Source organism: Apium graveolens, chromosome 7 (assembly GCF_009905375.1).
Source record: "Apium graveolens cultivar Ventura chromosome 7, ASM990537v1, whole genome shotgun sequence".
Lineage (NCBI taxonomy): Eukaryota > Viridiplantae > Streptophyta > Magnoliopsida > Apiales > Apiaceae > Apium > Apium graveolens.
This window is the reverse complement of record NC_133653.1, coordinates 262,094,626-262,119,722: the sequence shown is the minus strand read 5'-3', so window position 1 is coordinate 262,119,722 and position 25,097 is coordinate 262,094,626. Positions and strand designations below refer to the sequence as shown.

Below are 25,097 nucleotides of genomic sequence, written 5' to 3'. Positions count from 1 at the left end.
TCCCGGTAATAGGGAGATCCACGAGAATTCTTACCCGTATCTTACCATTTTTTCGGAATTTTCCGTAGCACGATGGAATTGTCCGATTATAGCCCGAAGCGCTGCTTCAATGGATCGATATGAAAGACGACCAACAAGATTTAAAAACTGTCTGCTCCCCGAAACTGCCGGCTAGATTAGCTGCATTAGCCGTAACCAGTGTGCTTCGCCTTCGGCAGCACACCCGCTCGATTAGCAACAAGTGTATACCACTCGTTCGCTGATTCCTTGCTAATTAGCAACTCCAGCAACAGGAACGGGAACAGTAGATGCTACACTGACTTGATTAGCAGCTTGAACTCCAAAAGAAAGAAAAGAAAAGAACTCTCTAGTCTAAATATTCCTGCCCTTTCAATTGCAGATTCGAGAACAACCGATGCCATACTTCCATTAATTTCATCTATTCGACACTGGCACAGGCTAAAAAAGGAACCTAATGCCTCATGTTAATTTCATTAAAGATTTATCAACAGATGGTTGGGAACCGCCTAAGAATGCTGCAGTCCAAATAGCAGCAGCTATTACAGCTTGTGCAAGGATCTATATGTATCCTTTTCTAGAAGGAAACGACTGCTACTACACAGACACGGACTCTATCGTTCTTGGTAATCCACTCTCACATGAGTGGAAAGCTAAATGCAAAGAAAAAGAGAAAGAAAAAAAGAGTACAAATCACAAAGCGGAGGTTCAGATTCATCATTATAAATGGAAGACAAACAACTTAACCCTTAAACCAGAGTTTTCCCTCGAATAAGTGGAAATACATTATCACTGCCTTTCCAGATTATGCAAACCTTTTAGAAGCAGTTTGAATGGTTTGCTTTTATATATTTTGAAATTCTGTTATGATGATAAATGTCATGTGAAACTGAGGCCTACCTACTAGTACTAATTGATTCAACAACATGATTATAAGTTTTTACGTTTCAACCAACATACACACTAATCCAACTGTACAGAACTACGTCAAACCAGGGGACTATTCGGTCTTATTGACCACTTATATGGAAATAAAAGGCAAAAATCTAGAGAAATGGCAAATTTGCATTTGAAAAATTATAAATAAAGTTCTAGCTGGTTTATGGCAATCGGGAATACAATTTAGTTACAACATTACTAGATATCAAAATCAGAGCTCTTTTCTTCCTTAGGTGGCGCAAATTGCTTGCTAAGTCGGGATCTTGTCCATGGATCCAGAGGTGCTCTCTGTGGTGGTTGAGGAGTTGCTGGTTTTGATTGTCTAAGCTCATTTTCTCTGTCTATAAACCTGTGTTGGTTAAATTATCATATTTAATCACTAACAAATATTCAATATGCATATATAAACAACATACCAAGAAATGTAGAGACAAAAAAAATGCTATTTATCGAAGTTATAACACTCAATCCTAGTATCAGAGATGCATATCATGCATTTTTGGAAAGAACTAATCTCAAAGGACAAAATTTATTTCCTACCACCTAAACAATAGTTCAATACTTACAGCAAGGAATCAAAAAATTATGTTTGATTCTTACATTGTAATTTTAAAGTACTTTAATTATCCTTGAAAATTGTTGATTTTTTTTTAAATCTGTCATAATTATAAAGAAGTTTTTTCCTTTACTAACGTAATCCCTTTATTTCATTTTAGTTATCTTTGGACAAGTTCAGAAAATAAAACAAAATAAAAGGATTCTAGGAGCTCGAAAAATTCACATATCATATCAGAATTATGGGAAGGCTCTTGATGATCATTTTAAACATCCAAAGGAGAATACCAACGGCCTATTTCGTCTCCTAAAAATCAAGGGGCTAATCTGTTAGCTGAGTTAGTATGCATCGCCGTAGATCTTCACTACGACCATATTAGAAATATCTTTACATTTTCTGGTGATGATCTGGGTGTTACCCTCGAGGATGTCCTGTATTTAACTCGTCTATCAATTCACGGTAAACCAATTATATATAATAAGTCGGTAGACACAAATGTCTTCAAAAGGGTTTTTGAGATAGGAAAAAATTGAAATTCGATGAGGTAGGAGACATCGCTCATGCTGATCGAGATTATAGAGTCCGAAAGATTGCGGTGTTGCTTCATTACTCTCAACAATAACCATCATGAGATTCTGTCACAGTACGTCCAGTTGGTAGAGAATGTGGACAATGTTGACTCTGCATGGGGAGCAGCCTTATTGTCCTATCTCTACCATGGACTAGAGATGTACAAAGTGAATAAGAAAAATTATATTAATGGAAATCTTTGGATTGTCTTGGTAAGTTGAATACTAATTTTTATATACTATGGTTATATTGTGGATTGTTATTTGTTTGTTTAAATGTTTGACAAAGATTTTTGTTGATTCGGATTCCGAAGATTCACGAAATGCTTGAAATCAAATCGGAGAGGTATTCTCAAGAAGTTACAAATGGAGTTTCATTGCTCCCGTGAATTGTGGGTGAAATCAAAAAAGACAGTCATGGGAACCAAGTATAATATAGAGAATTTTCCATTTGTTTCTTACCAGGTACGTCTTTCTTATACTTTACAAATTTAAGTGAGTTCAAACTAGACATTTGAGTTACTTGCTATGTTACTCAGACTCTTAATTTTACCATCAAGTATTCGTGTCGGATACTTGACGCCCAACATGGACACTCGGACTTGAACACTTATTTTAGGGTAAAAACATGCATATTTTCAAAATATTGTCGGGTCCGATACTTGGACACGTACCCATGTCGCACACTTCTAGCCAAGTTCGAGTAACATAAGTTACTTGTTAGCCATTAACATGATTATTTGAGTTATTTGCCTGATTATAAGTTATATAGTGTAGCAAGTAACTTGAATAATCATGTCAATGACTAACAAGTAACTCAAATGTTTGGTTTGAACTCACTTAAACTTGTAAAGTATAAGAAAGACGTATCTCATCAGAAACAGATGGAATATTATCCATATTATGTTTAGTCCATTGGTTGTGTTTTTTTTTTAATTTCACCCACAATCCACGGGAGCAATGGAGCTCCATCTGTAGCTTCTTGAGGATACCTCTCCAAATTGATTCCAAGCATTTCGTGAATCTTCGGGATCCGAATCAACAAAAATCTTTGTCAAACATTTAAACAAACAAATAACAATCCACAATATAACCATAGTATAGACAAATAAGTATTCAACTTATCAAGACAATCCAAAGATTTCAATTAATATAATTTTTTTCATTCACCTTGTACATCTCTAGTCCATGGTAGAGATGGGACAATAAGGCTGCTCCCATGCATACGAGTCAACATTGTCCACATTCTCTACCAACTGGACATACTGTGACAGAATCTCCTGATGGTTATTGTTGAGAGTAATGAAGCAATCACATATGATGACGAGCACCGCAATCTTTCGGACTTTATGTTCTCGATCAACATTAAGAGCGATGCCTCCTACCTCATCGAATTTCAATTTCTTCCTATCTCAAAAATCCTCTCCAAAAACCCTCTTGAAGGCATTTGTGTCTACTGTACAAACTTATTATATATAATTGGTTCACCCTGAATCAGTAAATCAGTTAAATACAGGACATCCTCGAGGGTAACACTCAGATCATGACCAGAAAATGTAAAGATATGTCTAATATGGTCCTAGTGAAGATCTACGGCGCTGCATACTAGCTCAGCTAACAGATCAGCCCCCTTGATTTTTAGGAGACGAAAGAGGTTGTTGGCATTCTCCTCCAGATGTTGCTTAAAATGATCATCAAGAGCTTCCCATAACTCTGATATGATGTGGATTTTTCCAGCTCGTGCGTCAGACATTGTAAGAATCCCTTTATTTTATTTTCCGAATTTCTACCTATAGTCTTGGAAAGTAGCTCTTGGTTCATGGTTGCCTAATAAAAAAATATTTTATTTCCTCCGTGGACAAGTTCTTATTTGACAGAGGGAAGAAGATGTGCAGCAAGAAGTAAAAATTTATATGTATATATTTGTATTGTAACTGTGAGATAAGTTTGATTGATTTTTAGGTAGATTCAATATGTTAATAGTGGATTACTAGATTCTACGTTTACTCTAATAAGTCCTAAAAGTAATACATAGATGTTTATGAATTGGAATTTCATATAAATAACAGTGTACTTGTTCACTAAGTTTAAAGACATCTATATTAATCATTGTAATCTTCATTTTCTATACTTGGATTACTTTGACAAGTATTAGAATTTAGTATTACTTTGACGAGTATCAGAACTAGAACTTAGTATCTACTTGTGTTTTTTAGCCGATTCCAAGTGTTGATTGGTATTTATGTATCCCCTTTATCTTGTGACTTATTCTTTTTTGTATGTGCCCTAAATTAGAAGGCATGTTTGGAACTTCATATCCACTTTGTAATCCAATAGTAAATTCACTTTGTATAACAAACTAAAAAGGTGGCTGGTAGTGCCCTATCTCATCACATTAAAAGATGATAGCAGGTCAAACCATAAACAAAGTTTATTATGAGAATGTAAAAATTCAAGTAAATAAAACAATCTTCTATTAATAGTGTTATTCTAATATTAAATTTCACTTCCGAAAAAAATTATACATATGAAAACCTCCACAGGAAAGTAAGGAAACAATAGATGCATACAGTGACATAATTCACAAAACCTTTTCTTTAATTGTTTTGCTGGTTCAGTAATGCAACATGACTCAGCATAAAATGTACATGGAATGGAGAGTAAAAATTGTGATAGGTAAAGATATATAAGCTCACTCTATATAGGCCATTGGTGCAGCATCACCAACTCGTATTCTAGTACGAAGCATTCTTGTATATCCACCTGCTCTATCTCTGCAACACAAAATTTTCACATATGGATTACAATCATTACAATAAAGACCGGAGTCTACAAGCAACAAGATAGACAGATATACTTGTATCGATAAGCCAACTCTGTAAATAGCTTGTGAATGACATCATCCCCTCGAACAAAAGCACCAGCACGTCTTGCAGCACAGAGAGTGCCCTGTTATAGTTTCATTGTAAAAGAAAATAATAATTACACACATAAAAAATGATAGCACAAATGTCTTTTACCAAAGCAACAATCATGACACATACATGACTGCCAAAGATCTAAATAGACTTGACCATATTTTTTTCCCTAGGCCGCATGCAATCAATAAATACTCCATCATATAGTGACTTGATTAATCAAGTTGTTACTGAAGAATGACTGAGGTACAGACCCAATATAGCAATTTTAGTTATAGGCCAAGTATAGCATTTGGACAGGAATGATAGTATTCCAAAATGTTTTGACCTTTACAAGTCCCTATGGCATCATACACAGTCAACCGCAGATTTAACAGGAAATCGATTGAACAGGCTTTACAGCAAAATGGTAATGTAGCTTGGGTTTTACACCGAGTATATGCAAAGATTCTGTGGGAATGAATTGCAACAAATATACCTAACAATTTCCAGTACTATGTAATACGGTTATGTTTACCAAAACCGCATAGTGCTCTTTAAAACTAATACAACCAGTGATTACAGTGATTACAGCTACTAACGCTTCTTTTTTACTTTCCAAACATAGTTTTCAGCTTTTCACTCGATATATTAACACTTGACATTTATATCAATTATGTAGATATAACAAAATAATTGTAGCCCAAATCAAATCATATGCCAACGATATTAACTGAAGGAAATCAATCAAGCAAGACGATAAATTTACCAGATTGATATTCAAAAATTAACTAAAAGCTAATTTCCATATCGCCTTTTATTTTAAAAAGGTAAGAAGAAATTTCTAAAACATATGAAATTAGTGACCTCTGTTATTTGAAACAGGTAGTTGTAATTACTAAGGAGGATTAGGCTGTAGTCTGCGACAAATAAGAATATAAGAATCGACTACCACTTACCTCCTTTCCGAGCTGCACCATATTGTCAGCTAGTCGTCGGACTTCTTTTGCCTGCATGATTTGATAACAATATGAGGGTGGTTTGCCTCTTTCGTAGAAAGAGCTACAGTCATTTCTAATCTATTTATACCATTACTACACTATAATAACCAGAATGAAGTATAATTTGTAGTTTGTCAGTTTGGTTCACCCCTATTTTTGGTTATCCTTTCAATCACGAATGTCATGTCAGATCTTCTTAGTCAATGATCACAACTGTTAAATTCAAATATCAAAACAATACATTACCAAAATTTTCAGGTCCGAATCCCATCAACAACAAATATTTATATTATTATTTCTAAACATACAAAATACAAATAGGTTCCAAAGTTCGAATCCCGCCAACAACAAGTATTTATATTATTATTTACAAAAAGAATACAATAACCAAATTATCATGTTTGTATCTCGCCGACAACAAAAATTTATATTATTATTTAAAAAGATACAAATAAGTAGGTTCGAAAATTATTTATGAATATGGTTAATGGTTCAAATCTCATCAATCATATATATTCTATACAATTTGATCAATAGTTATATAACACGGGTTAACGTGGAACGTACGCGGGACTTTATTATGGATGAACCCAATACGATGGAACGTTCGGGTATGATGGAATGCTCGGGTATGATGGAACGTATTGATTCGATGTTTATTTAATTTAATTACTAGTATACTATAATTTAAATATTATAATTAAATATAAGTTGCAATGCAATATATAATAAAAATAAATATAATAAAGTATGAACATAGTTTACATTTTCCAACATGATGATATGCATTTTTAATTATATAATATATTTAAATATATCATGATTAAATAAAAATTATTTTAAAACTTACAAAAATGAAATAGTACAAAAGGTAGTGAGCACATTGATGCAGTACATATTCTTTAGAATACATATATACAATCAAAAGAATAAAAATACAACTGGTCCACAATATGGAAAACAGTGGTGCCCCTTTATATTGACTATCGTTAATTCATTATATTAAACTATATAAAACTACTGAGACGTAACCATCTAAACCCTGTTTCTCCATTGTGGTCGCCTGCCTGTACCTTTCCTCTTCCTCTTCTTCATCTTCTTTTTTCTTCTACGAATCTAATTAATTTGTTACAACATCAATATCAATTGTTGAATCACGTCATTTTAAGAAAATCCGTCATTTCGCGACCATGGTTGAACTGAGAGACGCGACTCCCGGCAATCTGAGACGCGTACGTTCTGCAATCGGGTTCGCAAAACGAGGCTACGTCCCGCGTTCCTTGTATCTATGATTTGATTTAACTTAAAATTATACACAATCAAATTATAGTTATATAATTATTAATTTTAGTATTTAATTATTTACATTAGAAGTTCAATAAAATGAAATATGATATAAATAAAAAATATATATATATTAACGGGAGTGTAAAATGCTGAAATATAAATGCAGTAATATGAGAAATGAACAATGTAAAAACACCAAGAGTTTTCACTTGGTTCGGCCCTTAATCCTAATCTATGGCCTACATCCAAGTCTCTATGTCAACTAGCATAGAGAATGTATTATATCAACTTCAATAAAAGAACTTACAATTTTTTTCTTGATTACAAATGGATAGCACTCAAAGAAACTCTTTCCCTAGCAAACCTTGCTACCTAGCACACTAGCTAAACCTTAGCCCTCTGACTACCTTTGTTATCCTTCGAAATCAAGCCTTGCCACAACCCGACACGAGTTGATATGAATATACGATTACAAGTAATAAGAATATGAATTACAACTCAAACTAAATCTTGTTCGACTGGATATTCGAGTGAAAGAATACAGAACAAGAAAATGTATTTCAAAAGAATATTAAACATGTAAGCATTAGTTCCAATTCTGAAATCACGGGTTGTATATATAGCCACAAGATATAACAAATTTGTTGTTCAAACAAATGGATAAGATAATGTTGAACACTAGGTTGTTTGAAAATAATTTGAATAAGTCTTTGAAAGGATAATCTGTTAGTTTGTTGAAAGAGATAAACCAAGTAAAAGATAAGTCTTGAATGTTTCAAACAAGGTTTATAGGATAGGGTTTGTTTGAGATAAAGAAGGAGAAGTTTATCCGGTCAAACTTGATTTACATACAACCCTAACAAACCTAATCTTGTGATATACAGTCTCCTGGAATGTCTGAACAAACTGCATTGTTTGGTCTCGGATAAGATTGTTGATTTATAATTTTGTTGCTGAAAAGAAATCATCATCAGAAACCTAGTAGATTAACATTCTCCCCCTTTTATCAGAAAATAATGTTTTTCCTCGATTCAAGGGAGTCTGGTGTGTTTCAAGGCGGACTTAATGACAAAGCTTACGGGTGTTACAGATCAAGATCCATGTCCATTCACGACTCACCAAGCTTTTGAAGAGATTTCAGGCCTTCAGTATGAGGAACAACTTAAGGCAATACTCGGTGATAATTTTGTCTCAGTCTCTGTTAAACCCTTGGTAAATGACTTGACTCATGTCTTATTGTTGTTGTTTAGATTGTTTCATTCTAATGTTCTTCCGCGCAAAAGTGGTCGCGATAGAGTAATTTTTAAGGACTCCATTCTTTTATCTGTTTTTGTGAAGAAAATTCCCTGTGATTTGGTTTCTTTAATTATTTCAAATATGATTCATTGTGCTAAGCACGAGTTTATGCACCTACCTTATCCAAGTCTTTTATCTCGTGTATTTGAGTATTTTCGAGTGTTGACCCCAACTGTTGTTTCTGATAAAGTTTCGACTGTTTTTGATTTATCTGTGTTAACCTTGAATAATATCATAGTCTCTGAGTCTGATGAATTGATGTTTGATGAAACCCAAAAGAATTTTGGTGGTCTGCCCAAGTCACCTCACTATGCTTCTGAGCCAAATGACCAGGATAATCCTACTGTCCTTAACTCCTTGTTAGCCAAATTAAATGAGAACTATGGTTCTTTAGCCTCGTTAAATCAACACTTTGCTTCAGTAAAATCCTTAGGTTCCCTCACTTCCCAGGTTAGCATGATGCGAGCCTCTTATGAACTGTTTAACAAACAAGTTTGTCAGTCACTCGATGCTATCAACTCTAAGCTTTTTGTTCTATATGCTCATGACAAACGAGTTGCTAAGACTATTGACCTTGAGTTTGGTTCGTTGCAAGAAGCAATGGTTTTAACGGCAAAAGCCTGGGAGAAGGAGTTTGTGAAACTGTTTTTCCAACTTGGTTCAGAAACAAAGTTTTTGTCACGACAGTTATCAGCTATGCAGGATAGAGCCAATCCAATCTCCTCAAGGGTGAAATCACCAATCCAATCTTTCTTATTATGCCAATACATCTTGGCTCTATCCTTCATAGCTGATAACTGTTGTGATAAAAACTTTGTTTCTGAACCAAGTTGGAAAAACAGTGTCACAAACTCCTTCTCCCAGGCTTTTGCCGTTAAAACCATACCTTCTTGTAACGAACCAAACTCAAGGTCAATAGTTTTAGAAACTCTTTTGTCATGAGCATATAGAACAGAAAGCTTAGAGTTGATAGCATCGAGTGACTGACAAACTTGTTTGTTAAACAGTTCATAAGAGGCTCGCATCATGCTAACCTGAGAAGTGAGGGAACCTAAGGATTCTACTGAAGCAAAGTGTTGATATAATGAGGCTAAAGCAGCAAAGTTCTCATTTAATTTGGCTAACAAGGAGTTGAGGACAGTAGTATTATCCTGGTCATTTGGCTCAGAAGCATAGTAAGGTGACTTGGGCAGACCACCAAAATTCTTTTGGGTTTCATCAAACATCAATTCATTAGACTCAAAGACTATGATATTATTCGAGGTCAACACAGATAAATCGAAAATAATCGAAATTTTATCAGAAACAACAGTTGGGGTCAACACTCGAAAATACTCAAAGAGACGAGACAAAAGGTCTGGATAAGGTAGGTGCATATACTCGTGCTTAGCACAATGACTCATATTTGAAATAATTAAAGAAGCCAAATCACAGGGAATTTTCTTCACAAAATATATAAAAGAATAGAGTTCTGAAAAGTTACTTCATCGCGACCTTTTTTGCGCGGAAGAACATTAGAATGAAACAATCTAAATAACAACAATGAGACAGGAGTCAAGACATTTACCAAGGGTTTAACAGATACTGGGACAAAATTATCACTGAGTATTGCCTTAAGTTGTTCCTCATATTGAAGGCCTGGAATCTCTACAAAAGCTTGGTGAGTCGTGAATGGACAAGGACCTTGATCTGAAACACTTGTAAGCTTTGCCATTAAGTCCGCCTTGAAACACACCGAACTCCCTTGAACCGAGGAAAAACAATGTTTTTTGATAAAATCATAAAATTTGCATAGAACTCTTTTACTAACTCAGGATAGATCATATCTGGGGGCGACATCAACGATGCACAACCGACCGCTTCAAACAACGCCAAAACTCCAACCCTGTTGAGGAGTTCGAGATCACGGAGTCTTTCTTTCAAAATTGGCTTGGACAGAACTTTGGAACAGCTTGCTTTTGCATGATGCTCAAACGAGTCGTTAGACGCTCCGCTGGAAGCTTCTGATTCAATTTTACCAACCCGGCGGCGCTTTGAGCCTGAGGCACCAGCGGTTGGGGTTTGGTGAGCGGCGAATCTTGATCAAGTAAAGTGGGTTGATTGACGAGCCATGGTAAAGAAAATAGAGGGTTAAGAGAAAAGAGGATAAAAATTTGAGAGAAAGTGTATGGAAACAATGAAGAAAATGAAGAGATTAGAGAAAAGAGAATATATAAGAATGAAAATAGGAAGAGGTAGAAGTTGAAAAGAAGTGAGCGTTAGGAGATGTATAGAACTCAAGAGACATGCACGATAACCAATGTGAAGGAAGTGATAAGTCAGATCAAGAGACTTTCCAAATCTCTTTGCATGTACACGGGAAAATATGCGACTATTAATAATAATTATAAAACTTAATACATACACAACTACCACACATTAATACATATAAATATATCTAGCAAAAATTAACAAGTTAAAAAAAAAGTTCCCGAATAAAAATAAAAATAAAGACAAAAACAAGACAACAAATTAAAGTCACAAAATAATACACATAAAATCATGTAACAAATTACAAAAAACACATACCTAATTCACGACGCATTATACAAAAACGATCTTCAGCTAAAGGCTTAATGAAGATATTTGCACGCTATTTCTCAGTAGATATATAAATAAGCTCAATATTACCTTTACAAATATTATCTCGTAGAAAATTGTGACAAACATCAATATGCTTAGTACGAGAATGCATGACAGGATTTTTAGAGATATTAATTTCAGAGGTATTATCATCATAAATAGGAATATTTGAGAAAGAAATACCAAAATCCTGCAATGTTTGTTGCATCCACAAAATCAGAGCACGACAACTACCATCTGTTATGTATTATCCTTCTGCAGTAGAAAGAGCTACATATGTTTGATTTTTACTATGCCATGCAACCTAACAATCACCTAAAAAATCACAAGCACCACTCATGTTTTTTCTATCAACCTGTGACCCTATATAATCAGCATCTGAAAAACTGATTAAGTCAAAGGAAGAGGAGTTTGGATAAAACAATCTCAAGTCACTCGTACCTTTTAAATATTTAAAAATATGCTTAACGACATTCAAATGAGATTCTTTAGGTTGAGACTGAAAACGAGTACACAAGCATACACTATACATAATGTATGGACGAGAGGCAGTTAGATATAAAAGAGATCCGATCATACCTCGAAATTTAGTGACATATACAGGTATACTTTGTTCATCTTTAGTGAGCTTAACTGAAGTACTCATTGGTGTAGCTTTAGGTGTAACATGTTCAACTGCAAATCGTTTGAGTAGATCCTTAATGTACTTGCCTTGGTGATTAAATACTCCTGCATTAGACTGATTAATTTACGATCCTAAAAAAGTATTGTAGTTCACCCATTAAAATCATATCAAATTCCTTATGCATGTAGTCAGAAAACCATTTACACAAAGATTCATTAGTAGATCCAAACACAATGTCATCTACATAAACTTGAACTAAAAGAAAATGATCACGTTTATGAAAAATAAACAGAGTAGGATCGAGTGTACCACGAGTGAAACCATTGTTTACAAGAAATTGACTGAGACGCTCGTACCAATATCGAGGGAACTGTCTCAATCCATAGACAGATTTCTTAAGCCTGTAAACATAGTTAGGATATTTTTCATGAACAAAACCTGGAGGTTGCTTTATGTATACTTTTTCCTTGAGATGGCCATTTAGAAAAGCTCTTTTGACGTTCATTTGATAAAGCTTGAACTTTTTGTGAGCTGCAAAAGCCATCAAGATTTGAATAACTTCCAATTGAGCTACTAGAGAATAAGTTTCATCGTAATCTATTCCTTCCTGTTTGTGGTATCCCTAAGCAACCAAACGAGCTTTCTTTTGAATAATATTGTCATCTTCATCCTTCTTGTTATTGAAAACCCAACGAGTACCAATGATCTTGGCATTCTGAGGAGGTGGGACAAGTTCCCAAACGTCACAACGTTCGAACTGATTAAGTTCTTCCTGCATTGCAACTGACCAGTGTTCATCTGCAACTGCTTCTTAAGCGTTCTTGGTTTCAAACTCAGCAACAAAAGCACAGAAGGCAAACAGATTGTGAAGTCTACTATGAGTTGAGATTCCTTGATCCAAATCTGTAAGAAGATTATCAGGAAGATGGTTCTTCACTGTTCTGGAAGACTTTGGAAGATGAATATTGCTCATTTTTTCTTCATTAGAATTGTCTGCCTGGAACTAAAAAGGAGTTGTCTCATTTGAATGAGACGGTCTCATTTTCGCTTGTGAAGATTTATCCGAAGGAGAAGCAGTGGACACATTTGGAGAACTATTAGGAGTCTTTGGAGAAACGGAGGAATCATCAGAACCTTGAGGAGAACCTGGTGAATCACCAGAAGATCGAGACGAACTAGGAGAATCTTGACTGTTAGACTTGTCTGAAGGAGACTGACTCTTTTGAGAAAGAAGTTGTCTTATTTGAGAATGAGACGACATATCTGCATCATCTTCTTCAATTTGAGAGAAATTACGAGTAGATTCATTGAAAGCTATGTTGATAGATTCTTCCACTTTGTTCTTGTCAGGATTGTAGACACGATAGGCTTTGCTTGTAGTTGAATACCCTAAAAAAATTCCTTCTGTCGATCTCGGATCAAACTTTCCTCGATTATTCTGAGTATCTAAAATAAAACATTTTGAACCAAATACTCGAAAATAACTTATGTTAGGAGTCTTTTTCTTAAGCAATTCATAAGGAGTTTTAAGCGATATAAGACGAATAAGTACTCTATTTAAAAGATAACATGAAGTGTGTACCGCTTCAGCCCAAAATTTTCTTGGAAGCTTTCTCTCATGTAATAAAGTTCTAGCAGTTTCCTGTAAAGTCATGTTCTTGCGTTCCACTACTACGTTCTATTGAGGAGTACGATGAGCTGAGAATTCATGAGTAATCCCTCTTGATTTGCATAAGGTTATAAAATCTTTCTCGAATTCACCTCCATGATCACTACAAATTATTTTGAGCTTGAAGGAATACTTAGTCTCAAGGTTAGTAATAAAATCTTCAAACTCAACAAAAGCTTCATATTTAGTATGTAAGAACAATACCCAAGTAAAACGAGAGTAGTCATCAACTATAACAAACACATAGTTCTTACCACCAAGACTTACATAGCGTTCATGACCAAAAAGATCAAGATGGAGTAACTGTAACGGATCAGTAGTTGAAACTCGATTCTTAGGAACAAATGAAGTTTTCACCTGTTTTCCAAGCTGGCATGCCGAACAAGGTTCCACCTTCTTATATTTAAGCTTTGGTAGTCCTCGAACAAGACCATGAGATGATATCTTTCGAAGCAAAATCCATATGTACATGACCAAGACGCCTATGCTAGAGATTCTGCTGATCTTGAACAGTTGCAAGATATATTTCTTCGTGTTGTTCATCAAAATCTAGAACAAAGATATTTCCTTTTCTTTTGGAAACTAAAGCAAACTCGTTAGTTTTAGTACCAATATAACAAACATCTTTATCAAATTTAACTTTATGACCAGCATCAATAAGTTGACTTACACTGATCAAATTATATTTTAAACCATCAACTAAATGGAAGTTAGAAATAGCAAACCTGTCATTACCAATGGTGCCTTTACCAATGATACGGACAGTATTAGAATCTCCAAGGGTAACTAGACCTCCCTCTTTAGCAACTAGTGAAAGAAACTTGGATTTATCACCAGTCATATGGCGAGAACATCCACTATCGATTATCCATTTATTACATGGAACATAAACCTTCAAGCATACCTGCAAAGATTGCTTTATCTCTTACGTACCCACTTAACCTTGGGTCCTTGTTATTTAGTATCACAGATCTTATAAAATGTCTATCTGATTTCTTAATCCACATCTGAATAATATTCATAGATGCATTAACAGATTTATATCTAACAGCCGATCTATAAGATGAGTTAGAAGAGTGGCCCTTGATACCACATAATCTAGATTCAGAAGTAGTGTGACCGGATTTTCTACAATCTCGGCATTTCTTAATCCACATCTGAATAATATTCATAGATGCATTAACAGATTTATATCTAACAGCCGATCTATAAGATGAGTTAGAAGAGTGGCCCTTGATACCACATAATCTAGATTCAGAAGTAGTGTGACCGGATTTTCTACAATCTCGGCATTTCTCATAAGACATCTTATACTTCATAGGAGCTCGCTTGTAACCACCTTGAAATGCACATTTTCACATCCTAATCCTCCTTTATCAGGAGAAGATTTTTGTTCAGCAAGTAAAGCATTCAGAGTTCCTTCACCATGAAAACACTTTGCTAAATTTTTTTCTAGTTGTGCCACTTTCTACTTTAGTTCAGGAACCAAAGGATCAGGAGCACTGTCTCTTTTGACAGTTTCTGGATCAACAGAGACTGACTCTTTTTTCAAGGCTTCAAGACATACATCTTTCATCTCAATCTCATTCTTGAGATATTGATTTTCTTCAGTAAGCTTAGATATCTTTTCAACCAAAGATCGATTTTCAGCAGCCAGAGTTTCATTTCTTAGGATCATCCATTTTACTGAGAACTTCGCCTAATGCTTGTTTTAAATAAGCATTCTTTTCTTTTAGTTATCTATTCTGAGCCTGCAAGGTGAAAGAGATATGTCCTAAGTCCAATCATGTATGAGGATTTAGGAATAACTTTTATGTAATCTGTTTTAATTTCATTGATATTAATAAAAGACTTGTTTTGTTTTTATTGCGGGCTCTATCTATTTAAATGTTTAAATAAGATATATCACAGTTTAGAGTAAAGCTTTTTATGGATTGTGATGAGATCATAATAATGAGACCTAAAAGATGATAACTCTAAACTTAAATAGTTCCTGGTTGTAGGATTACTAACTGGTAATTAATAATCCGCAAAGATCGGTACATACTATGTTTGCTTCATTATGAAGGATGTCTGTTCTCATAGACATTTGTGTGGTGACACTATAGCTAGTATGTAGGTGCTTATTATAGAATAAGTTCACTGAACATGACTCACACAGCTGAACAACTGATGGAGTTCACTCACGTGTCAGCAGTTGTTCACATAGTGATAGTTGTACAAGTATCCTTAGACTTGAGGTCATCATAGTCATCTTGTGTACACTGAACTATGCTTTGGTTTAGTTCTTAGTCTCAAGGGACAATTATAAGGGCTCTACTGGGTATAGGAATTTGTACACGAAGATAGTGTATGATCAATAAAGGATCTACCCCTTGCAGTGTAGGAAGAGAATGTTCAATGCTGATCCACTTATGTTAGTTCAGGAATCTCTGGCCAGAGTGAATGAAATTAGAAAGGAGTTTCTAATTTACATTAAATAGAGCTAAGCATAGTGAATGGGAAAGCAAGTGATTAAATAAGATAGGCTTGACACAAGTTTCATCCCTTGTATTTAATCGTGACATTGTAGGGTAGAAGGAATTAATTGTACGGTAACTACTCACTGAATAGGTTCTTGGTATTCTAAGCAGTGAATTTGTATTATCCGGATAGTCGCGATATGCTGAGAAGTATCTCTCACGATGTAGAATAAATATGATTAATTAATTAATCATATTTAATGAATTAGAAAATTTATATATAAATAATGATAAAATAGTTTTATTATTATTTATTTCTACTACCGGCTTAATATTGAACCTATAGGGTCACACCATAAAAGAGAATGATTTAATGGTGGAGAAATTAATTAATAATGACTGATAATTATTTATTTATGAAATAAATAATTAATTGACAAATTTAATAATTGATTAAATGAGATTTAATTGATTATAAATTAATTAAAAAAAGATCTTAATATTATTAATTAAGAATTTATTTTTTGGAAATTAAATCAAGTGAGAGAATTATTTCTAAAGTGTTTAGAAATAGGATTAATAATTAAAAGGTGTTTTAATTATTAGTGAGAATAATAAAGGGTTAATAATAATAATATTTTATGGGAAAATTTTCAGCTGAAAATTTTGCCTATAAATATACTATTATAGACCCTATTTTTGCCTCAACCAAAAAGATTTACAAAACTCTAATTCTCTCCATCTCCTCCTCCTTCATTACATCGTTTTCTTGGTGGATACCGGTGGAGTGCTTCACACTTGAGGAGCAGCTGCTAAGGATCTCCGTTCATCGTTCTTGGATCGCTATTAAAGACCTCCATCTTTCCATTAACGTAAAACTTCTTAAGGTAAACATACTGAACTACGAATTAAATATTATTTTTTCGCATGGATCCAGCGGAGGGTTTCGGTTTTTTTTTAAAGATTAAATTTACGTTTTCGCTGCGTTTATGTGCTAAAAATCCATCAATGGCATCAGAGCTACTTGCGAAAAGTTTTTAATTCGTTTATGTGTTTAACTGTTTTCGATATATGAGCATGTACGTGATTCGCCATGATTTGATGTTGATATAATATGCTTATATATGTATGGTTTTGAATATATGATATTCATGTGAGTTGTATAATCACAAGATGATTATGTAATCTGTATATATACTGATATATACATGATTTATGTTTGTTCTAATTATGAGAATCATATTAGATACGGATTCTGAATTGGCTGCTACAGATTTGCTGAAATCTGGGTTTGGTGTCTGATTTACGCAAACGAATACACTATTCCATAGGTAAACGAGCGTCTGAACAAAACTGACAGCAAAAACTATCAACGACTCGTCTGTAAGGCGTTTGACGTCGTTTACTGCCCGTAAACAGTGATTCTTATTTTTCTGATTTTTCTGATTTTTGTCATATTTTCTTTTTATGATTAGATCATGGATAATATGATATGTTAAGATCAGATTATGTGTTTTAACATGCTTTTATGTGTTGTATGAGCATGGTGGATGGTTATGGCCTTTCGACCTTAGTGTAATGGTTTTGGTTTTGATTTTAAATATGACTTGCATGTCGTCAATGTTTGTAATCATAAATCTCGAATGTAACTCGAGTTATTCTTGTAAGTTCGTTAGATTAGTTTTACTTTCAATCATGTAATGTAATTGAAGACTCAAGAAGGCTATCCAATGGAGGTGATACAAAGAAGAAGACGAGGCATACAAGAAGTCTAAACAAAGAAGAAGACTTATGTAATAAGTAGTTGTATTTATTTCCATCACCATATTAGATTGACCTTGATCTTTATCGTGAGCTTGATAAAGATCACATAGGATGAGGGAAATAACCAAACACATTTACTTTATTGCACTTTACATTTACTTGTTTATTTAATTTTATATATGAGATATATGCCTATGTTTACCATGCGATGATAGATTTAGGTGAACTTAAATCAATATAAGGCATGCTCTAGAAAATCTAGAATAGGAATCATTTTTTGCCTTAACAATAAATATTATGAATACGATCATGAGATTCTTGTGTTTATGAAACACGTAATTGAATATGAATTTTCAATATTGAGAGAAAGGATGATTCTGTCAACAACAGATTTCTATCTGTAAGAAAGGGTTATTAAGTGACGCCTCTTGACAATGCTCCACCCGATCTGGGAATCATCTGATTATCGATTATTGATTTGAAATATTTAATTTAAAAGGAAGAATCTCTTTATAATATGATTATGATTGTAACGTAATATAGTCCCTCTAAAATTAAATAATATCAAGTAGTAATTGGCCAATGACACAACGGGCTTGTGTCGGTCATAGCCTTCCAACATGGTAGAAAGTGGTTCTTATTTTTAAATCATTGTCGTTTCGTGCTACAGCCGAGGGCTTTGATTTCTAAATAAGAAATACTTTTCTATTACATAGAGACGTGTACATTGAATTAGAATCTAAAGGTCGGTATGTGCTACAGTCGTGGGCCGTTGGAGACTGATTCAATTGTACGAAATGTTGGATTAGACTTGACTTAGAATATTGAGTTTGTCGTGCCACAGCCGTGACTCAATTATTCAAGAGGCTAAACTTATATTAGGGAATAACATAAGATGTAATTGACAAGAGTTGTCTGCCTATTGAACATCACATGACATTTCGTGCCACAGCCGAGGTTGTGTGATGGAATGTAGGATCCCTATTCCCACTAGCATTATGAATGCTTAATTGTCACTTAGGGGGTTGAAAAAATTAGATAAACTAGTGGGATACACTTATGAATAAAGACCCGATTCATATAGTGTTTTGAAATGAAATTGAATATTTGTTAAGTGTTGTTATGTGTTTATCATTTACAGATTTACTATATTCGTCATGTCTTCTACACTATCACTCCGGAGCATACTAGATGCTCACAAGTTGACTGGTCCTAATTTAGCTGTTTCTTTTCACTGTAACAAGTTGGGGTACTGGAAGAGGAACTGCAAGGTTTACCTTGCAGAATTGAAGAAGAAGAAGAGTAGTAAGACTACCGCTTCTGATTCAGGCATGTTCATGATCGAAGTTAATATGTCACTAGGTCAAATGTCTACTTGGGTATTTGATACCGTTCTCATATTTGCAATTCGTTGCAAGGACTAAAGGGAAGTAGGACTCTTGAAAAAGATGAGGTGATTCTACGTATGGGCAATAGAGCAAGGGTTGCGGCCATATCTGTAGGATCATTTAGTTTACATATGCCTACGGGCAAGACTATTATTTTGAATAATTGTTATTACGTTCCCTCTATTGTGAGGAATATTGTTTCTATTCCTATGTTGGATGTGGATGGTTTTTCATTTATTATTAAGAATAATGAATGTTCTATCCATAGAGATAATGTTCTTTTTGGACGTGGCATTTTAAATAATGGTCTGTATGTATGTGACGTAGAGCATGATTTACTTCAGATTGAACAAACTAATAAAAGAAAATGAGATGATGAAAATCTGACCTATTTATGGCACTGTAGGCTAGGTCATATTAGTGAAAATAGACTGCGGACATTGCATAAGGAAGGGTTACTTGGCCCCTTTGATTTTGAATCATATCCTACATGTGAGTCTTGTCTATTGGGTAAAATGACCAAATCTCCATTTAGTGGACATGGAGAGAGGGATGCAGATTTGCTAGGATTAGTACACACAGATGTATGTGGACCAATGTCTACGCAAGCCATGGGTGGATTTTTGTACTTCATTACTTTCATAGATGATAGATCTAGATTCGGATATGTGTATTTGATGAAACACAAGTTTGAAGCCTTTGAAAAGTTCAAAGAATATAAACATGAAGTGGAGAAACAAACCAAACACAGTATTATAACTCTTCGATCAGATCGAGGTGGTGAATACTTGAATGGAGAGTTTCTAGATTATCTCAAAGAAAATGGTATAGTCTCCCAGTGGACTCCTCCATATACTCCACAGTTAAATGGGGTATCTGAAAGGAGAAATTGAACTTTGTTAGACATGGTTTGGTCCATGATGAGCTATGCGAATCTTCCAGTATTCCTATAGGGTTATGCATTGGAAACCTCAACATATTTACTGAATAAGGTGTCTTCCAAATCTATTCCTCAAACACCATATGAGATATAGAAAGAAAGGAAATCGAGTCTTAAACACGTTAAGATTTGATATTAATAAAAGACTTGTTTTATTTTATTGTGGGCCCTATCTATTTAAATGTTTAAATAAGATTTACTACAGTTTGAGTAAAGCTTTTTATGGATTGTGATGAGATCATAATAATGAGACCTAAAAGATCATAACTCTAAACTTAAATAGTTCCTAGTTGTAGGATTACTAACTGGTAATTAATAATCCGCAAAGATCGGTACATACTATGTTTGCTTCATTATGAAGGATGTCTGTTCTCATAGACATTTGTGTGGTGACATTATAGCTAGTATGTAGGTGCTTATTATAGAATAAGTTCACTGAACATGACTCACACAGCTGAACAACTGATAGAGTTCACTCACGTGTCAGCAGTTGTTCACATAGTGATAGTTGTACAAGTATCCTTAGACTTGAGGTCATCATAGTCATCTTGTGTACACTGAACTATGCTTTGGTTTAGTTCTTAGTCTCAAGGGGAAATTATAAGGGCTCTACTGGGTATAGGAATTTGTACACGAAGATAGTGTATGATCAATAAAGGATCTACCCCTTGCAGTGTAGGAAGAGAATGTTCAATGCTGATCCACTTATGTTAGTTCAGGAATCTCTGGCCAGAGTGAATGAAATTAGAAAGGAGTTTCTAATTTACATTAAATAGAGTTATGCGTAGTGAATGGGAAAGCAAGTGATTAAATAAGATAGGCTTGACACAAGTTACATCCCTTGTATTTAATCGTGATATTGCAGGGTAGAAGGAATTAACTGTACGGTAACTACTCACTGAATAAGTTCTTGGTATTCTAAGCAGTGAATTCGTATTATCCGGATAGTCGCGATATGCTGAGAAGTATCCCTCACGATGTAAAATAAATATGATTAATTAATTAATCATATTTAATGAATTAGGGAATTTATATATAAATAATGATAAAATAGTTTTATTATTAATTATTTCTACTACCGGCTTAATATTAAACCTACATGATCACACCATAAAAGAGAATAATTTAATGGTGGAGAAATTAATTAATAATGGCTGATAATTATTTATTTATGAAATAAATAATTAATTAACAAATTTAATAATTGATTAAATGAGATTTAATTGATTATAAATTAATTAAGAAAAAGTTCTTAATATTATTAATTAAGAATTTAATTTTTGGAAATTAAATCAAGTGAGAGAATTATTTCTAAAGTGTTTAGAAAAAGGATTAATAATTAAATGGTGTTTTAAATACTAGTGAGAATAATAAAGGGTTAATAATAATAATATTTTATGGGAAAATTTTCAGCTGAAAATTTTGCCTATAAATATACTATTATGGACCCTATTTTTGCCTCAACCAAAAAGATTTACAAAACCCTAATTCTCTCCATCTCCTCTTCCTTCATTATATCATTTTCTTGGTGGATACCGGTGGAGTGCTTCACACTTGAGGAGCAGCTGCTAAGGATCTCCGTTCATCGTTCTTGGATCGCTATTAAAGACCTCCATCTTTCCATTAATGTAAAGCTTCTTAAGGTAAACATACTGAACTACGAATTAAATATTATTTTTTCGCATGGATCCTGCGGAGGGTTTCGGGTTTTTTTTTAAGATTAAATTTACGTTTTCGCTGCGTTTATGTGCTAAAAACCCTTCACAAGGTTAGTACAATTTGAGATATATTGGAATGTTTAGTATATTGAACATTATGTACCTCATCGTTGTCACTGGAGTTGTCTTCGATTCCAGCAAAACATAATTAAGCCACTTCATCATCTGAATCGATCTCAACATCAGAATCATCGTCACTCCAGGTAAGTAATGCTTTCTTCTTGTTCTTGAGCTTGTAGCAGTCCTTTTTAAAATGCCCTTTTTTCCCACATTCAAAGCAAGTATCTTTGCTCGAATTAGCCTTATTATCTTTGTTGTGACTAGATTTGAAATCTTTCTTTGGAAACTGAGACTTCATTGGCCATTTTGATGCATTCCTTTTGGCAAGAAATTTGTGAAACTTCTTGGTCAAGTGGGCAATTTTCTCGTCAGAATCATCAGGAGATTCGTCTGCATCTGCATTAAGTGCAAGAGTTTTCTTTCGAGGAGCATCATCTTCTTCATCATATCTGCGAAGTTGATTCTTGAATTCTTCCAATTCACTAAAGAGTGTGAGAGTGTCCATAGTAGAAAGAATATTTGAATCATGTAGTATGGTAACCTTGGGAGCAAACATCTTTGGCATAGCCCTGAGAACTTTTCAATTGATTTCGGATTATGGAATAGTCCTTTCCAGAAGAGAGATAGAATTCATCAATTTTAAGAACCTTCCTTGAGCATCTGTGACACTTTCATCTCTTTTCAACCTGAAACCTTCATAATCACTCATTAGCATACTAGGTTTAACCTCACGTACCTTAGATGTACCTTCATGGCTGACTTTAATAGTATCCCATATTTGTTTAGCCGTCGTACAAGCTGACACTTTACGCAACTCAGTAGCCACCATTCCATTAAGAAGTGAATTCATAGCTTTCGCGTTAGAATTCATAGCATTGTTTGAATGTAAAGACAAGGGCAAGACTCAAGTGGATCTCTCGTCTTCTGATGACTCCGATTGAAGACTTATTAAAATACAAAGGCCCAAAAGATATAAAAATTATCTAACTGACATGGCAAATAGGATAGTCTCTAATGTAAATGGGACATACCCTTTACGAATGAGACAGACAATGAGACAGTCTCAATTAACTACAAAATGTAAAATGCTGAAATATATAGGCAGTAATATGAGAATTGAATAATGTAAAAACACCACGAGTTTTCACTTGGTTCGGCCCTTAAGCCTAGTCTATGGCCTACATCCAAGTCATTATGCCAACTAGCATAGAGAATGTATTATATCAACTTCAATAAAAGAACTTACAATCATTTTCTTGATTACAAATGGATAGCACCGAAAGAAACTCTTTCCCCAGCAAACCTTGCTACCTAGCACACTTGCTAAACCTTAGCCCTCTGACTACCTTTGCTATCCTTCGAAATCAAGCCTTGCCACAACCCGACACAAGTTGATATGAATACACGATTACAGGTAATAAGAATATGAATTACAACTCAAACTAAATTTTGTTCGACTGGATATTCAAGTGAAAGAATAGAGAACAAGAAAATGTATTTCAAAAGAATATTAAACGTGTAAACATTAGTCCCAATTCTGAAATCATGAGTTGTATAAATAGCCACAAGATCTTACAGATTTGTTATTCAAACAAATAAATAAGATAATATTGAACACTAGGTTGTTTGAAAACAATTTGAATAAGTCTTTGAAAGGATAATCTGTTAGTTTGTTGAAACAAAACTCCTAGCAAAATTCCCTCAAAGTCATTTACATTATATACCATTAGGAAGCAAGAATCCGCATAGTGTGATCTAAATCACATCCAAGCCAGTATAGTCCTCTTTAACTATAGAGAGTTCCACTTCTGAAAACCCCATGAACCGGACACCTGACCTCCCATTGAAATCGATCAAATGATTTCAAAAAAATATTTAAAGCAAGAGCCATCGCATTCATATACATTTAAACAAAAAATTTCTACTCCATTTATCTTCTTCCGCCCTAACAGAATTGTGATGACAATGTCTCTGAAAAAATCCCTTTTCTCAAACAAACATACTTTTTAAAATTTCACTTTCTCAAACTCGCACAACAGAAAGATTGATGATGGGAGAGTGGACCAGAGTTTAACTTAAAACTCTTACCTAACTAAGCAGTAAAATCAATCAACCGCTCACCAATACACCTTCTAAGTTCACATTTCTATCGTTATTAGCCAGCAAATGCTACGTCAATTTCTCGAGGTATAAAATAATGTTATTACCACAACGGAACACTATCCGACCTAAAACTCTTACCTAACTAAATCAAACAAATAATATCGTAAAACGCTATACAAAATTATAAATAAAAAATTACAAATATCTCTCTTTCGATTAATTACACACTAGCAAATTACAAAATTAACACCACATAAATAAAAATAAGAAAGGTACCTTAGCAACAGTAGTTTCGATACGCTCATGTTTAACAAGCTATGAAACCATTGTTCTGTAATAATGTAAACAAAATCAAACATAAAAATACAAATAAATACACACAGTTAGATACAAACTTATATATACCTGAGCTAGGGGAGAGCGCGGGGCGGATCGGGGCGAGTTTTGGGTAAAATCAAAACCGAAACCGCATACCCTCGGTTTTTAAAATTTAAAATCGTAACCGAAGGTTCGGTTTCAGTTTTAAAAATCTCGGTTCATTTTTTATCGGATCGGATTCGGTTATAAAACCGTGTCCAATAAAATTAGCAAAATAAATACTAGTAATAAGGTTCATGCCTTGGCTTTGGAACTGATGGTTCATTTCCTGTTGCAGCTCTCATTGGAACATGAGGGCCTCTTTCTATGCAGCCCACATAGGCCTCATCTTGAGAAAGCATGTGAAGATGCATCTTTACCTTCCAATGATGGTAATTATCTTTATCCAGAAAAGGAATCTTGACTCCAACATCTTTCTTGTTCATCTTGCTGAATTGTTTTGATCTTTAAACTCTTTGTAGATTAAGAGCTTGCTCTGATATCAATTGTTAGTCCCTTAACAATATAGCAAGAATTACAGAAGGGGGGTTGAATGGAATTCTTTACTTTTTCTTGAAATAAAAATGTTCAACTCGATTATAGATATATCTGTTTTGATTAGCACAATGCGGAATATAAACTTTAATGAATCAAAACAAGAGTAATTAAAAACAGGAGTCTTTAAAAACTTTCTGGTGGATTTAAACAATTCCACCAGAGATATATATTAATATATCGAGAGAACTCTGTGTGCAGAAATGCTCACAGCTGCTTTTACAAGATAGAACAACTAAGAACACAGGAAATGCTAAAGATAGTGCTTACA

At 34.2% G+C, this 25,097-nt stretch overlaps 1 protein-coding gene across 1 annotated transcript; it reads right to left on the bottom strand.

Moving 5' to 3' along the window:
* Window positions 1-1,065: 1,065 nt before the first annotated feature.
* LOC141672306 (uncharacterized) lies at window positions 1,066-24,266 on the bottom strand. Its single transcript, XM_074478874.1, has 5 exons — window positions 24,191-24,266; window positions 5,939-5,989; window positions 4,940-5,031; window positions 4,779-4,856; window positions 1,066-1,306 (listed from the first exon to the last, which is right to left on the bottom strand). The coding sequence occupies exons 2-5, from the start codon at window positions 5,957-5,959 to the stop codon at window positions 1,156-1,158; spliced, it is 342 nt and encodes a 113-aa protein (XP_074334975.1). The 5' UTR covers window positions 5,960-5,989; window positions 24,191-24,266; the 3' UTR covers window positions 1,066-1,155.
* Window positions 24,267-25,097: the final 831 nt, after the last annotated feature.